General features: G+C 33.9%; 2 protein-coding genes and 2 long non-coding RNA genes across 5 annotated transcripts in view; 2 read left to right on the plus strand and 2 right to left on the minus strand.

Annotated features, from left to right (window-relative positions):
* The window catches only part of Coa8 (Cytochrome c oxidase assembly factor 8), a 60,887-nt gene extending 60,707 nt beyond the window's left edge, over positions 1–180 (minus strand). For both annotated transcript variants that reach the window (XM_073979434.1, XM_073979433.1), the window contains exon 1: positions 29–180. In XM_073979434.1, coding sequence (XP_073835535.1) covers positions 29–55 — 27 coding nt within the window. In that variant the 5' untranslated portion in view covers positions 56–180. The remainder of the gene's footprint in view (positions 1–28) is intronic.
* A 2,612-nt stretch (positions 181–2,792) lies between these two features.
* On the plus strand, positions 2,793–3,616 carry LOC141400090 (uncharacterized). Its single transcript, XR_012412079.1, has 3 exons — positions 2,793–3,037; positions 3,292–3,429; positions 3,497–3,616. It is a non-coding gene; the product is annotated as an uncharacterized lncRNA (long non-coding RNA).
* An 11,511-nt stretch (positions 3,617–15,127) lies between these two features.
* LOC141398098 (uncharacterized) lies at positions 15,128–16,206 on the plus strand. The gene is made up of 3 exons (XR_012411621.1): positions 15,128–15,248; positions 15,308–15,901; positions 15,970–16,206. It is a non-coding gene; the product is annotated as an uncharacterized lncRNA (long non-coding RNA).
* Positions 16,207–16,580: 374 nt separating this feature from the next.
* Positions 16,581–18,091, minus strand: LOC141398215 (uncharacterized). The gene is made up of 2 exons (XM_073975452.1): positions 16,793–18,091; positions 16,581–16,646 (listed from the first exon to the last, which is right to left on the minus strand). The coding sequence occupies exons 1-2, from the start codon at positions 18,089–18,091 to the stop codon at positions 16,581–16,583; spliced, it is 1,365 nt and encodes a 454-aa protein (XP_073831553.1).

The raw sequence follows: 18,091 nt of genomic DNA on the forward strand, positions 1-18,091 counted from the left end.
AAGCAAACAAATGAAATAAAAATCTTACATTGATATTAAGACTCCTGAAAATCATCCTATTTTGGCCAATAACTTATAATTTAATAAATTGGTTGTGGAAATTGTGATATAATATACATATGTAATATAACAGTTCTAGTGTTTATATTATGTTTGATTTGAACTAACTCAAAGAACCTATTTTGTTAATGGAACTGCCGGAACCAAAGTCAAGGCATATTTAATAAGGTAAACGCATGGTACAATAACGTAGAGGTAGGACAGGTATGCAAATCGCTGAAAAATACAACACCACAGCCATGGCTTAACCCTTTCGACCCCAACGTTACTTATAAGCAACTTAGATTTTTAGAATGGTTTAATTTGAAACTGACTGAATTTTCTCATCAAAACTCGCAATGGTTTTGTTAATTGAAGTTCTGAGAATAAAAAACAACAAAATATATCACTTATGTGACGATCGACCTATTTATTATGCATTATTCACTGTGAAGTCTAGCAAATCGCATGTACTAAACATATACCCCCATTATTATAAGTCTCCTTTTGTTGTAGTTTGGATTTACCGAACAGATTTATAGCGTTCCGGTTAACTTAAAGTTAAAAGTGATGATTGAATTTCAAGGAGAAGCTTCTTGACATAAACTTTCAATTTAAAAATCATATTTGTAATGCCTCTAAATTGGTTTATTTTGGGTTTTAAAATCCATCAGATAGTAAAAGAACACATATAATAATGGCCCATAGTGTATAAAGTAAACTTTAAATAAAAATATTTATAAATAATAAATAATTTAAAAAACAAATACGCGGTGTTATTTCTAACAGGTATAGATTTAAAACAAAAATAAAATTTTGAAAAACGTGGCATTGTTCCTTTACAATATATTTTTCTTTTTTGAAGTTGCTTATAAGCAATAAATAATAATTCTAAAAAAACAAATACGCGGTGTTATTTCTAACAGGTATAGATATAAAACAAAAATAAAATTTTGAAAAAAGTGGCATTGTTCCTTTACAATATATTTTTCTTTTTTGAAGTTGCTTATAAGCAATAAATAATAATTCTAAAAAAACAAATACGCGGTGTTATTTCTAACAGGTATAGATATAAAACAAAAATAAAATTTTGAAAAAAGTGGCATTGTTCCTTTGCAATATTTTTTTCTTTTTTGAAGTTGCTTATAAGCAACTTTGGTCCACGGTGATAGTAAAAACCATTGAAATCGAAAATATGAACAAACCACCCAAAGCGCTTTGTGAAACAAATATACAAGCCATTCTGGAGTTCAGCCCTCGGCACATACGGTCCGCTTAGTGACACGTTGGGACACGCGTTGTCACAAAACAGTTAAATTATGTTTAACTTTAATGCGTCAGCCATATTGTTGTTTTTCAAACAACTTGGCGTCACTTACACCTTTTTCACGTGGTTGTTGTAACGCAACACACAACGTACCGTATGTGTCGAGCGCTTTCGACTGAAACAAGTCTTCTGATGAATGCTAAGTACCGGTCCACACTAAAGTCCCGGTCCACACTAGCGTGAATTTCATTAAAAAATTTCATGAAATTAGGTGTTCTTAAATCGAATTCCTCACTACAGCAATTTTATGATTTTACCCTACTATGGACGTCGATCTAGAGACGCATAATTTCATATTAAAATTACAATGAAATTACTGTAGTATGGCCCGGGACAAAGTGATTTCATTGAAATAATTTCATGAAACTAGGCGTCCTTAGATCGAGTTCCCCACTACAGCAATTTCATGATATTACTCTACCATGGAACTCGATCTAGGGACGCATAATTTCATGAAATATTTCCAATGAAATCACTTTAATGTGGACCGGGACTAATACTATGTTTACATTTACGAAATCCACTCGATTTCAACTGTCAATTCCATTGCTCAAATGTCAAATGAAATCCAATCGATTTCAGATGAGTTTTCATTTGACGTATACACAAAGGAATTGACAGATGAAATCGAGTGGAATTCGTAAATGTAAACATCGTATAAGTTTACATTTAGGAAATCCACTCGATTTCATCTGTCAATTCCATAGCTCAAACGTCAAATGAAATCTTATCTGAAATCCATTGGATTTCATTTTACGTTTAACCTATGGATTTGACAGATGAAATCGAGTGGATTTCGTAAATATAAACATAGCAGAAGAGTGCGAAGAAGAAGAGGAAGAGTTTGTGTAGAATGGTTTGAACCATGGTACAATTAGAAAGGTAGATGCCTCAGCCCAGCTGATCGAATCTAAAACGTCAAAAAACTATGAATTCGCCATGAAAAATCAAAACAAAAAACCATATGATTCGGTAAGTAAGAGATAGCATGTCTACACTTTATAGACAAACACAAGCGATAAAAAGAGACAACAAGAGACCATTTGGCGAAAATTTTGACAGTTTACATTACAAAAAAAGTTGCTTTGTTGTAGCAATTCGCCGATGCATCTACCTTTCTTATTGTACCATGGTTTGAACGATGTTTTGGAGAGAGGTGAAGAAATAGAGATCAATTTGCTAGAAGATAGCACCACTGAACAACGTGTTGAAAAGTATTCAGAGAGAGTCGAACGTCATGTTCCAGTTCCAAGCGTAAAGTTACTTAAGGCCAGAACAGAATCAATCGTCGCTTGCTTGCTTCCCAAATGTCAAATTATAAAGGATTGCCAGAGTCTCCTAAAGGGCTGTTTACACCATCTATCAATGTCATATGAGCTGTCATTTCTTTCACCCATTCGACATTCTCTATGTTAAGGGTTGTTTACACCATCTATCAATGTCGTATGAGATGCCAAATTTTCTACCTGCGAATGTTGTACACATAGTGTAACCACTATGAAAATTTTCATCTATCAAAATGATTTGGCAACTCATATGTAATTTTTTCATTTAGGGAGCGCTCTATTTGATACGGCATTCTCGTATGTAAACATAAATTTATCAGCTGTTTTCTGACATTCTCAAACAAAAAATGAAAAACAAAATCTTTTAAAAAAAGAAAATGGAAAGGTGTGTATATTTAAATATTCAGTAAAGTAAATAAATGGCTTTTATAATGTTATTTATTTTATTGAAGGTTTTTATATGTTTTCCTTCTCCATTTTGTCTACTTTTTCTATTTGAAAATAAACAACATACTCAATAGCAAATGTAATATAGATGTAAGGTTGTTTTAACCATCTCTTTAAGTACTAATTTTAAGTCAATTATGTATTTGTTTTAATAAATAAATGAAAAAAAAAAAAAAATAATGTTATTTTCAGATCGATTGGTCGAAAGAAGCAGTCTTTGAAATGATTGTTTGGTGGCAAAAACATGAATGCCTCTATAACTCCAAACACCAATTCAGTTTCCTTCAACCAAAATTAAAACTTGCGCAAAATTGCAACTCAACAATAAATGTAAATAATGATAAAAACAGCTGTTTTTATATTTTTAGGTTATGTCATACGAAAATAACACTTGCAGGTATGAACGCACAAATTGAAAATTGTATGGATGACGTCAATTTTGACAAACATAGAGAATGTCGAATGGGTGAAAGAAATGGCAGCTCATATGACATTGATAGATGGTGTAAACAGCCCTTTAGTCAAAATTGACGTCATCCATACAACTTTCAATTTGTGCGTTCATACCTACAAGTGTTATTTTCGTATGACATAACCTATAAATATAAAAACAGCTGTTTTTGTCATTGTTTACATTTATTGTTGAGTTACAAATTTGCCCAAATTTTTAATTTTGGTTGAAGGAAAATGAATATCTAGCATGTTTGTTGTGGTAGAATAGGTTTTTGGGGTTATAGAGGCATTCATGTTTTGCCACAAAGCAATAATTTCCAACACTGCTCCTTACGACCAATCGATCTAAAAATAACATTATAAACACCCTTTATTTACTTTTCTAAATACTTAAATATACATAACTTTCCATTTTCTTTTTTAAAAGATATTGTTTTTCAATTTTTTTTTTTTTTTTTTGAGAATGCCAGAATACTGCTGATAAATTTATGTTTACATACGAGAATGCCGTATCAAATAGAGCGCTCCCTAAATGAAAAATTTACATATGAGTTGCCAAATCATTTTGATAGATGAAAATTTTCATAGTGGTCACACTATAGCTCTGTTCCTTTACGTGCAAGAATCTTCAAGTTTTACAACTTTTTACTCGAAAAGCGTTCCTTTACTTCAGACACCATACAATTCATATGGAAGCAGATTACAACTTTTGCTACTTTTGCCGGTTTTACCACTTTCAAAGTAAAGGAACAGACCATATGTGTACAACATTCGCAGGTAGAAAATTTGACATCTCATACGACATTGATAGATGGTGTAAACAACCCTTAACACTGCGTTTATACATGACATGACAGTTGAGATCATGTATTGATTGTAAAAAACCCAAAACTTACCTATGTTAAGGCCTGCGTACATAAGCTGCCTTGCCTGCTTACCTTGCTTACTTCTGATAAAAGAATAAAAAAGAAAAGGGCAACCCAGTTCGAAATTTCCTCGGCCTTCTTTATTCTTTTATTTTTATTATGTCAAAACTGAAGCAGGAAAGCAAGGCAATCAGGCAGAGCAGCTTATGTACGCATGCCTTAATGCTTGGTTTACATTCGGCGTCGTTTCGTGATTTCGGAGGCGTTTCGTGATTTCGCGCGGAATCAAGCAAATTTTATCATGATTTCGCATACAAAAATGAAATCATCTCATTTCGTGATTTCAACGAAATCAACATCGAAATCACAGTACTCACGATATACAACCCTGTTTTTGCCTAAAAAAGTACCAAAAGTTGCAGCACCTTTCACGTATGCTTGGTTTACATTTACGAAATCCACTCGATTTCAACTGTCAAATCCATAGGTTAAACATCAAATGAAATCCAGATGAGATTTCATTTGACGTTTGAGCTATGAAATTGACAGTTGAAATCGAGTGGTTTTCGTAAATGTAAACCAAGCATATCACAATAAACAAGGTAGATGGTCAATTGCTGCAACAAAAAATTCTGGTATCAAAATTTATAAACAATGTTAAAAATTATTAAATTACTTTAGGTGTGTTCGTTTACTCAACAATTTGTACAAATTAAGCATAGTACAGATTGACAAGCAAATTCCGAAAAATAAGAATTTGACAACACTAATGTTTACCAACTAACTTGACTTAATTCAAAATTAAAAAAAATATAACTTTTGCAATTTTTTTAACCATTTATTTACACTTTTGTCATCGTTTGAGTATTTTTGTTTTTCTACAACACACACAAACAAACAATGAAATCATAAAACAGTTGCATTTTTTGGTAGTTTATGACGAAAAAGCAGGGTTGCGTAGAATAGTATGGTGTTTTCGTGCGTTGTTTAGAATAAATGACGCAGCTATCGTCATTTATTTTTGTATGGCAAATGACGCAAAATGTTGCCTGTTTTAACAAATAAATGGCGAATCAGCTCCAAATGACGAAAAAGTTGCTAATGTAAATTGGACATAATTTAATTATTTATGTTAATTATTTTGTGTTGTTATTTAGTTTATTATTTATTTATTTATTAGTCAATGGAATTCAATATTCTTACAGACCAAGATAACAATTCAAGTATAAAATAAAAAAACAAAAGCTAAGTGAATAAATTTGAATAAATGTACAACACATAGTCTCTAAAAGCTTCTCTTGATGTGCTAAAGTCAATGCTCGGTTTTGTTTCTCTTTGAAGTTGATTGTTTATGACATTCAAACTCAAAAATGTACGCGTTAAAGGCCCATTTCGGGCATAACTAGTGCGGTGAAAAGGAACTTCAAATATCTTCACAACGCGGAGTTTCTAGGAGGAACAAAAATTGGCACCATGGATAGTAAGTCTGATGAATCAATTTTGGAATTAAACAAATCAAAAACAAAACATACGGACTGCAACTTTCTACGACATTCTAAAGTTTGTAATCCAAGTAATAGATATCTGGATCTGCATGATGGCATTGAGATAGGAAACAAGTCTTTTAGAGCAAACTTGGTAAACTTATGCTAAGTTTACATTTACGAAATCCACTCGATTTCAACTGTCAATTCCATAGCTCAAACGTCAAATGAAATTTCATCTGGATTTCATTTGACGTTTAACCTATGGATTTGACAGTTGAAATCGAGTGGATTTCGCAAATGTAAACCAAGCATTAGTTTGAATTCTTTCTATACGTGATATATGAACATTACTTTGAGGATCCCAAACAATTGAAGAATACTCGAGTTTTGATCTAACAAATGATGTATAAATAAGCTTAGTGGTATTTGGATCTGAAAATTCAGAACAATTTCTTTTAACAAAAGATAGGACCTTATAAGCCTCTGGAATAATATGATCTATATGTGGAATGAAGGACAAGGATGTGTCAAAAATAATGCCTAGATCACGAATAGAACTTAGGGTTGTAAGAACATGATCCCCTACAATAAATAATGATTGAATGGGATTGAGTAGTCTAAAATAAGACACATGAAAGCATTTAGATAGATTCAAGAATAGCTTGTTTGTTTGGCACCAATGGTTTAAATGGTTCAAATCCCTTTGTAGACTATTAATATCATGCAATGACTGCACTTTGCAGAAAAACTTTAGGTCATCTGCATATAAAAGAAATTTGGAACTTACAAAGCACGATGAAATATCATTTATAAAAAGATTAAAAAGAAGAGGCCCAAGAATTCTACCCTGTGGCACACCCGATGTTTGTAAGTAAGGCCTAGACACAAAGCCTTCAATCTTTACCTTACATACTCTGCCACTCAGATAAGAATGAATCCATTTTAAAAAACTTGAATGAAATCCCAAATTTAAAGGTTTGGCAAAGTAATATGCTATGAGATACTTTATCAAACGCCTTGCTCAGGTCTGTGTAAATTACTTCAACTTGGCTACCAGATTCAAAAGCTGCCAAACAAAAGCTAGTAAAGTAGGTTAAATTTGTCGTTGTAGATCTTCCCGAGAAAAATCCATGTTGATGAGGGGTTATAATGGTTTTGCAAATAAAAAAAGTTTTTTAAAAATTACGTGCTCGAATACTTTAGAAATACACGAAAGCTTGGAAATTGGCCTGTAACATGTAACGTCATCCTTTTTACCACTTTTGTATACAGGAGTTATTGATGCTACCTTCCATTTGTCGATAAAAACTCCTTCAGATAAAGACAAACGAAATATACGAGTTAACGGATATAAAATACTGTATGAAAATTTTTTGATTTTGTTAATGACTTCTAAAATGTCATCTTCACATATACAAACGTTCCCAACATTTAGAATAGAACTAAAATTGGCAGGTATACTATTAAACATTGCTGCTGACTCAAAATTAGATTGAAAAAAGCTTGCAATCATGTTGACAGCATCTTCGCCAGATTGCGAGATGCAATTATTGAATTTAACTGTTGCAGGTATGTCCGAAGTTTTACGCTTTGACTTCACGAAGGACCAGAAACGATTTGGATTTTCTTTAATTTCATTTTCTTTAGAGGGAATATACTGCTTGTACAGAAATTTATTTAAAACATTAAATTCCCGTTGATAATGGACAAATTTTATTTGATCATCGTTATTGCCAGATTTAATAAAGCGGTTATGGAATTTATTACGCAGATTTTTTAGCTTTTTTAGCCCCTTAGTATACCAAGGAAGCTTATTAGGTTGCTTACTCTTTAAGGGGACATTATGCTTAATAATCGTTGAGAGTTGACTTACAAACACATCGTAACAAGCTCATACTCCTTGGGAAGGAAGTAACGACAACCAATCAATTGAAGCAAGTATTGAGTTTAGCACACCATAATTGCAAGCATTGTAATTAAATTGTATACATTCAGAAGAATCTTTAGCAACATATTCAAAACCATTTAGCACAATGACGATTGGAACATGGTGCATACTAGGAGGGGAAATTGAAAATAAAGCCTCATGAAGATTAAAATTACAATAAAATAAAATTTACTTGCCCTAAGCCATATCTCAACAAAGAGTCTACAAAATTGATTTCATGTTCTCTATTAATATTAGAAGGTGTTAAGAAGCAATCATTTTGAACTTTTGACCAACAAATGCTGGTCAGATTAAAATCTCCCAATACGCATAGATGGGTATTAGATTCAATACTCCCCTCCAATATGCCAATATTAGTGGCATGTTTAAAATAAATATGATCAGGACTGCCAGGCGGTATATAAGATAAAACAATAATATAATTCAATTTAGAACCATTAATGAAAAATGCAATTTGAATTAAAAGGCCAACATCATTGTCAATATTACAAATATAAGAATTAAATTTTGAATTCACGGCAATCAAAACGCCGCCACCTCTCGAATATGCAGTTCCGCACGTATCTCTGTCTTTGCGATAGACATTAAATAGATTAAGATCAAAATATTCCGCATCGAAGAAATCGGAGTTTAGCCAAGTTTCCGTAACCGCAATTACATCAAAATCGCAATGGGATAAAAAATTAAAAATATCCTTAGCTTTAGTGCGTATACCAGACATATTATGGTAAAATATTTTTAGGCTTTGTGAGGCATTAGTCAATTGGGCAATGTTGAAACTTTTCTTCTTTGAAAATTTTTGAATGGACGAACTCGAATGTCTGTTGGCCATAACTTTGGATTAAAAATATCATTGTAGAAACAAGGTGAAATACCAAGTTGGAAGTTCACCCTTTTCAATGTACTTAAATCATCTTTTTTAACTAGTTTAAAGCAAGCCATGTGCGATTTAGCAATACCGGACTTGCTTTCAATAAACTGTAATAATTGATCAACGGAAACCGAGGGCTTAAAAGACGAGATATGTATCCATTTCTTAGGAACCACCACTTCTAATTCATTGGATTCGTTATTTTCACCATATATAACATTACCCCTTTTTCTTCTACGCCTTTAAACTGTTGTAAAACCTGCATTTGATTGATTGTTGCGTTCAAACAATGCAGCTCCGTTGTGATCGTTGATATTATCTATTTGGCTCAATGAAGATATGGACGAAGCATAGGATACAACATGTTGTGTGTTCGCTTTGTTAGTTGTTTGTTCGACTGTAGCAGTAGTTGGCAAAACTAGACTTTGAACTGCACCAACAACACCACGGCTACCAGTCTCATTGTTATGATGAGGTTCCTGTTGATGTTGCTGTTGTAAATTTTGCACTTTATTCTTATCCACTGCTTTATTTAACTCTGGCACTTCAGCTCTCAGAGATGAATTTATAATTGATTTCATTTCTCTTATCTCACTTGTTAAAATCCCAATATGAGTGAGCAAATCTGACGTAACAGACAGGCAATCATTGCAATTAAAAACAATATTTTGATTATTAACAAATATTTCACCAAATTTTATGTCAATTTTGGCACAAAAGAAATGAAACTTAGTTCTGCAAATGTGGCATGCGATGAATTTCGCAGTAATAGCTTTAAAGCATTTCGCGCAAAGTTTATTTGGTGCGGGATCCATTATAAACACGTCGATACAATTAAACGGCCACTGACTGACTGTTATTTATGTTTATTTTGTGTTTATTGGTATAAGAAACACAACAAACGCGAATGGGAAAATAAAGAGAACACGCAAAAATCTTAAATTTCACGTTAACGTGTGTGGATACTAACGAAATTTGACAAGAAACTTTAACGAAACCGGTTTCAAGAAACCTTGCTAGTCTGACCGTCGACTTTGTTACAATGCTATTTTTCATTGTGTTCCCGTACTTTTTTAATGGTAATAGCTCTGTTCCTTTACGTTCAAGAATCTTCAAGTTTTACCACTTTTTACTCGAAAAGCGTTCCTTTACTTCTGGCACCATACAATTCATATGAGAGCAGTTTACAACTTTTACTATATTTGCCGGTTTTACCATTTTCAAAAGTAAAGGAACAGACCAAATGTTAGACAAAAAGCGAACTGTTAAAAAACTGCTTCCCCATACAAATTTCTTAAAAAATAAGGAAACGGAAAATGACGGAAATTGCAAAAACTCCAGGAGAAATGTCGAAATCAACGTATCAGCTTTCGTATTAAGATGCCATGAACATGCTTCTAGTTTCTATTACGCCAAAATTGTATGGCAGAAAACAGGAGAAGAGGTTGTTATTCGGCGCTATTTTTGTTCCAAGAGAAGTGCAAGTCTTGGTAGATTTCGAAGTACGGGAACGTATTTTTAGCACTAAACAGAAAACTACTGCGAGTAGTAATATTTTGCAGGTTCTGAATACAGCTTTTATCTATCAAAATATATAATCATGATGTCTCAACGATAAAATCATTTATTTTTTTATTTTTTCATTTGTTAGTACTATACCAATTAATACGATATATAGATAATTTTACGATAATTTCCGAAATAAAGTTGTAAAGTTCTATATATTTGATGACTATTTTAATTTATTATTATTATTATTCTCAAATTTATTAATCAATCAAAATCCCTATAAGGGCTACAAATTGATAGATACATATTAATAGTGTTACAAATTATAATGACACATAAATTTTCTTACATTCTAAAAAATTCTTTTAACAAATAAAGGCAATTTAATTGTGAGATTCAAAAATAAATTAAACAGTAAAAAAAATGTACTTAAGACATGAAGATTTTATCATAAAAAATTATTAAAAAATATTATTAAAAATTGTTAACGCAAATTTCCCTAAAAGTACATTAACATTTACATGCAATGAGTGTCAGTAATACTCAAACAATAAAGAAATACGTTATATTTTGATAGTAAGAAAGTAAAGACTTTTTAAACTTGTGAGGGCTAATGGAAAAAAATTTTAATGACGAAGGCAATACATTCCATAAACGAACAACTCTATTATGAAATGAATGGTCCATATATGAAGTATTAAACCGTTCGATAAGAATATTAGAATTTCTAGTGGTATTTAAAAATGTGTAGGTGTCTAACAAATATAAGGGCTTGCCGTATTTAATAGTAGAGAAGAGGTTACAAAGGCATCTAACACTAACTAAATGTTCAAAAGAGCAACCTATAAATTGGACAGAGAGTGATTGATAATCGATTCGGCTGTGATTACCAGAGTACGTAAAAATACTTTAAATAAAATTTCCAATCGTTTCGTTTCGTATTTTCCATAGGAACAATACAAAACGAAACTTAACCCTCGTTGGCCGAGCTCGCTGTTTAGTTTCATTTTGTTTACATTCGTGAGTACGAACAAAACGAAAAGCGAAAAGTACTCAACTCCACAACAACAGATAGAAAACTAAATAGTACTTAACACATGTGAATAAATCAAAAACGTTTGGTGGTTGATAAAATTCACTGTGGTATGCTGATGCTAACTTATAGGGTTGTTAAGCAATCACATGTGTGTGTGTGTGTCTGAGTGTGTCATTGACCATAACGCACGGCAAACGTTTCCCAAAAATACTTGTCGTTTCGGTGGTGAATGAAACAACTTGGCAAAGCATAGCCCAAGTTACATTTCACCAATCGTACGGTTTCCATCTTTTTACGTTGAAAAGTTTGTGTTTTTGTTTTGGTTGTGAGAATGAAACGATTCAAAGAAGCTGAAAAGTTTGTGGCGTTGTGTGATTGGTACGGGAATCGTTTTGTTTCTTTCCGTTCATTGGTGATTACCATAAACAAATCTAAGTATCCTGTGGTAACAAGATACCAGTTTGCTAAAATATTGAGAGTTTGTACTTGAGTAAATTTCCAGTCCATAAAGGATATGTGACATTAATAATGAATGAGCCAAAGTATATTTAATATGCATAGGCAATATTACGTCCAAAGAGTACAGCGTTTTAAGTGAATAATTTACTTTAGAGATAACATTTGAGATATGATGTCCAAATTTCAGTTTTAAATCAATTTCAAATCCAAGACAAGAGATACTATCAGAGGTGAAAACTTTTCTATTCTGCACAGTGATATGTGAAGAGCCAGTAGAAGTACCAAATAGAATACACTTAGTTTTAGACAAATTGATCTGAATATTATTATTTGAGGCCCACGTACAAATGCGACCAACATCTTCATCAAGTTTGGATATACAATCACTTAATGATTGCAAATATGTAGATGTGAGAAGTTGAATATCGTCGGCATAAATGCCTAAAGTTGAGTTCCGAACACAATCCCGTATGTCGTTCACATATAGCATGAATAAAAGAGGACCGAGTATAGAACCCTGCGGAACTCCAGAAGAGATATTGCAACTGTGCGATGAGATTCCATTAATTGAGACAAATTGTGATCGACGATTAAGAGATGATGATATTAGATTACACGAAGTTATAGAAAAGTTAAACTGCCGGTATAGCTTGGAAATAAGAATATTATAATTGACCGAATCAAAAGCCTTGCTTAAGTCTAAAGCAGCCAAAACACACGGATGTTTACTGTCCAAATGTTTTCTAGCTTACAACAACTTGTTTTGAAGATTCATGTTCGATCAGCTGCGCATATGCATCTACCTTGATCATTGTGATATGTTTGAAATCAACAAAAAATAAGTGTAAACACCGGAGTGTATTCCAGGATTTCGTGAAATCCAGTGGATTATGGAGCGCAAGTGTAAACTTGGCATAACGTAGGCGTCCCGACAACTCAAAAACATTTGTAAAATTATGAATAAAAATCATCGATTTCTTTTTATTTTCCGCTTACACATTTTGTTTTTGATCATGTTCTGTTGTTTTCAATACATTTCAATTAATATCTCACATATTTTTACATAAAATGTCAAAAATTTGTTAACCCTACTGTCTGTGAAAAAATGATGGAAAGTTGGGAAATAAACGACAAATGTATGTATGTGTTAACCTGCGTACATAAGCTGCTTCGCCTGATTGCCTTGCTTTCCTGCTCCATTTCTGACATAATAAAAATAAAAGAATAAAGAAGGCCGAGCAAATATCGAACTGGGTTGCCCTTTTCTTTTTTATTCTTTTATCAGAAGTAAGCAAGGTAAGCAGGCAAGGCAGCTTATGTACTCAACCCTTTAGGCCGCCATCAGACCATCTGCTTTTTCACATGTATGACATCAGCTGTTCTGTAGTATTAGTATATCCAGAGTGACAACATATATGTGAAAAAGCAGATGGTCTGATGGCGGCATTAGTAAATCAGAGGAAGCACGCAACACAAGCGACGATTGATTCTGTTTTGGCCTTTACGATCCGAGAAATTCGGGTAGTATGGGGAGGAAAAAGTCGACGTCGTTTTTCCAAGACACGTACACTTGTGTCAAAATGTTTGAAGTATGGTCTTCATCTACCCAGCAAAAAATGTTGGAAGTTGTGCAATTGGAGTTATGATTTCACAACATCTTTCGATGTAGTCCAACAGAGTTATGAAAAATGCACTCCGTTTGATACATTTTATAAGCAGTTGCTGTAGAGATCAATACAGAAAAAACAAGTTGGTTGATCCCTACACATTTCTTCAAAGGACAAACTAGAGTGTATACATTTCGGAGAATTTTTTTATAAAATAAAGAAATAAAAACTTATGTTGCGAACATTTTTGCGGTAATTAACGAGACGGAAATTTTTAATGGAGCGGAGTTGGAGTCCCTTTCGAAAGCTGAACTAGTGATGGAAAGGCTACATAAAAAACCTTTTGGACAATGAAGCAAAATCAGATGCGCTTGGATTAAATTGAGAACGGAGGAAGTAAGCTCAAATGTGATTGAATTTAATGGAAACTTTTTTTTAAATTTGTGTTTATATAATACAGTTCTTTGAGTTCTTGTTTTACACAAATAATAAATGCATTTTATTTATGTTGGGATATTTCGCAATGGCTTTCATTTTTATTGCATCTTTAGACTGATTAAAAATGCAATCCGAAGAATGAATATAAATTCAATCCAAAGCACTGCATCTTAAGCCGTGATTTGGATCGAAAATGGAGTGCGTCCTAGCTGTTTGCTGCGGAAGCAAAATGGAGTGCATCCTAGCTGCGCGCTCTCTTGTAGAATTCATAAGTGAATTCATAGGACAAGATGTACTCCAACGGCAATTGTACTGTACACTTGTACTGATTAAACTGCATCCACGGATGCAAACTTCTTGCTGGGTATTTTCAAATACAAGTAAAAATTGTTTTCTTGCCTATGTTCATATTTATATTAGGCAATTTTCCTTGCGACAATTTTCAGTTTGATGGAGAGGGAGGTGAGGCATATGGTCACCCTTTGCCTCTCAATACCCTCTCTCACCTACAAACGGACAATTGCCGCAAGGAAAATTGCCTAATGTAAATATGGACTATCATACATATCCCATAGAGTTGGGCAATCTAGTTCCTGGAGCGGATCGATCTTTCTAGTTCCTTTTCCCAAAAGGAACTAGTTCCTTAATATAGTTCCATAGTTCCAAATAGTTCCGAGAGTGATAAAGTTCAATGAATCTTTCCCTTTTATCGTTCTTTCCATTTCCTATTTCGTTCCAAATAGTTCCCAGACCGATATAGTTCAATGAATCTGTCTCTTCGTCGTTCTTTTTATTTCCTTCGTTCCAAATAGTTCCAAGAGTGAAGTAGTTGAACGAATCTCTTTTTTTCATCTTTTGGTGGGTGAATTGACATAAAAATAAATAAATTGAAGCGATGTACCGAGGTGTAATTTACGTTTATTTAACAATGTGGCCGCGTCTGAATGATTAAGGAAACGAACGTGAAAGATCGAAGTGAAGAAAATTAATTACACAAATGAAAGGAATTATATGCACGGCTGGAACTATATGAACTATATAAATGCAAGAGTCGGATATAGTTCCAATAGTTCATTGTCCGGAATAGTTCCTTCGAACTACTTCGTTCCGGAACTACACAACTCTAATATCCCAGCAAAAAGTTTGCATCCGCTGATGCAGTTAAATCACTACAAGTGTACAGTACATTTGCCGTGGAGTACATCTTTTCCTACCCAGCAAAAAGTTTGCATCAGCGGATGCTGTTCCAGAACAACCAGTGACCGTGTGTCATTACATTTATCGTGTTATCATTTAATATAATTTTTGTTGTGTTCCCGTTATCAATTCACATGTTATCATTTATTAGTGAGTTGTCGTAATTTGACGTTTACCCCGTTTTGCACTTTTCTCCATTCTTATTATTTTCTTTGTATGCGCTGAGCGCAATTTATTCATTTTAATTTTGATTTTGAAGAAGGAGTTGCAAAACTGCGGTAAGTGCTGAGAGTCATATTGTTATTGTTGTAATTTAACTGTTCGTTGTTTTTTATAGAAATAAACGGATTTAGTGCAAGAGAAAACTGGCATTTGTACTTTCCCTGTAGAAAGTGTGGGGTCATGTGTTGACATGTCGCCACTTTGTCTACTAATATGGTGACAAAGTCAACACTTTGTCATCAGGTTGTCAACTATTGATACCTTTTCCTTAATAAGAAGAAGCATTGTGTATATTGACAGATGATAGCCCAACGAAGCATCTTTTTTTAATTTTCTTAATTGTTTGGCGTAAAATAATTTTTACGGTTGGTGAAAAAATGTTTTCGTAAAAATCAATAAAATATCGTGAAAACTTAAAGCATATAATTTCAATAACAAGTAGGAGCAAAAGAAAATATAAAAGACATGTGGAAAATAAACAATTCTACAGCAAAGTAAGAATTCTGAGGCGACTAACATTTGTGGTGAAATTTCGCCAATTAGACATTATGTGGAACCTTTAGAGAAGATTGTGGAGCCTGATGTATGTATTGTCCCGTCTCGCTGGAAATGCTGAATGCAACTAAACATAATAATGAATTACAATGTTGAAGAATTATTTGGCAAAAATCAATTGTCAGATTTTTCCAATGATATACAGCTGTAATAGGCAAGCAAATTTAAGGACATATTTTTATTTATGTTTATTTATACATGTTTATTCTTTTCAATTCCTAGATGTTATATCAACATTCAGCCTACACAGCCAATCGCCTGATAAAACGTTAAGTGCAACAGAAGAAGAACTATTTTAAGCAGACAAGTCATTGGTGCGACTTGGCCAAGAAAATAAAACGAAAACGTTTTTTATTAATGATATGTTAAAATGAAAACATTGTCTTTATTTACTAATTTTTACTTATGTGGAATCTTTGGCTTAGCCATTTAAAAATATAAAAATACTGTAAGGCTGCAGAGAAATTGAGATCTTTTTTATTTTGCTTTCAATTCCCTCCAGACGACTAAGTGCCATAATGTAACTATCTGGGAATTTAACCTCATCATTATTCCAAAGAAGGCCTGTTTGAAATCTATCACCAATCCGTTTAGTGGTTTCATGTAGCATCCGCTTGGCTCTAACGTCATCATCGCTTTCAACTAGAGGAACTGCTCTAACGCCCATACTTTCCACATTAAAATAGTCAGCTACCATTTGATGCAACTCGTCCTTGGCTTCCATTGATATAAACAAACATGATTTCTGAATTGGGGTTAAAGTATGGCATGGTCCAAACACGACCCATCCTAATTCCGTATTGCAAGCAAATGGTCCCGATTCTTTATTGAATTTACAGCTGGATGGCAACCCTAAAGGTGTGTTGTCTAATCCAATTAACAATTTCGGCACTATATTGCTATAAGGCTTCACGGGCGGATGTTTCCAATTCTTAAAAACTGATAAAATTTCATCCTGGCCCAAGCTTTTCATCGGAAGGTTAAGGTTTGATACGGCATACACATTTTTTAAAAGGTGGCAACTCTTTTTTCCAGCTCCACTCACCTTAATGTTGAAGGACGTAACAGGTTCTCTGGCAGATCGACCTCCAAACCACTGGATATTAAGCGATGTATTCTTTCCACGAACTCCTATTGTCTCAGCAATATCGCTGTCCATGATAGTGATGGATGATACATCATCGAAGAGGGCATAGACTTCCAATGAACAATTATCACCATACAGAGTAACAGGCAAAACACGAAAGAGAATCTTTTTCTTATCTTCAGAAGAACAGCTGAGAACATTTTGTTGTGGTTCCACATCAGGATTCGGTAAAATAGGTTGTTGATCACAGGGGGTGGAATCATGAAGCAATTTGTTATGCTTACGCTGGCATCCATCTACAGGGCAGGTTCGTTTACGACGACAGTCTCGAGTTGTATGGCCCACATTCAAACAGGAAACACAAGCACGAATCTTCTTAACTTCTTTCCATTTATCTAGTACAGTCATATTCAAAAAACGGCGACAATCATATATTTTATGCTGGCCCTGACATATAGGGCATTGTAATTGTTGTTGGGTAGAATGTAATAAAACTCGACGCTTTTGATCTTTACTATCAACATCCTGTACTATGCAAATCAGATTGGCCATCTCACAAAGCCAATCGCTAAAATTAATTATCGTAGGATATGGTTGAATAGTAGTGGCAACCCTGGCCCATTCCAATTTTTTGCTCATGGGGAGCTTTGACACTAACTCCTCCAGTAATGTAGGGTTAGCAATATGTTGTTGTCCATTCACCGATTGTAAGAAGACTGCTAAATTTTTAACCTTTGTAGAAAACGGCACTAACTTTATTAAATTATTCTCCGAAATATATGGCAACTCTCTGGCCTGGCGTAACTGGCTATGTATAATTTGCTCCGGTCTACCAAATCTAAAGCGGAGTCCGACGTTGTCAGGATGAATCAATAATGGCTTGACTACTTCTCTGGCTTCACTCTTGAGGCATTTATGTAAACGTTGATTATTTTCCAAATTCGTGTACCCATATGCTGCGGTAGACTGGCTAAAGGCAGTGTAAAAGTCTTCCGGATTTCCACTAAATTCTGTAATGGCTGATGCACTTGAATTTGGAAAAGCACTTAATTGTTGCAAATTTTGTAATGGCTCCCACGTTGGCAGTGAAAAAGAAGAAACAGGGCCGATGTTACTGGTGGCTGCAGTTGGCGCTGCTTGCAAAAGTGGCATCGCGGCAGAGGATGCGCTCGTTGATGTCGATATTGATAAATATTCAAACGCTGCGGCTGCGAACGTCGACGGCACGGCGACGCTGCTTGTTACAGGTTGAGACAT

The sequence above is a fragment of the Musca autumnalis genome, unplaced genomic scaffold, assembly GCF_047663935.1.
Source record: "Musca autumnalis isolate F117 unplaced genomic scaffold, ASM4766393v1 scaffold_3, whole genome shotgun sequence".
Taxonomy (NCBI): Eukaryota; Metazoa; Arthropoda; class Insecta; order Diptera; family Muscidae; genus Musca; species Musca autumnalis.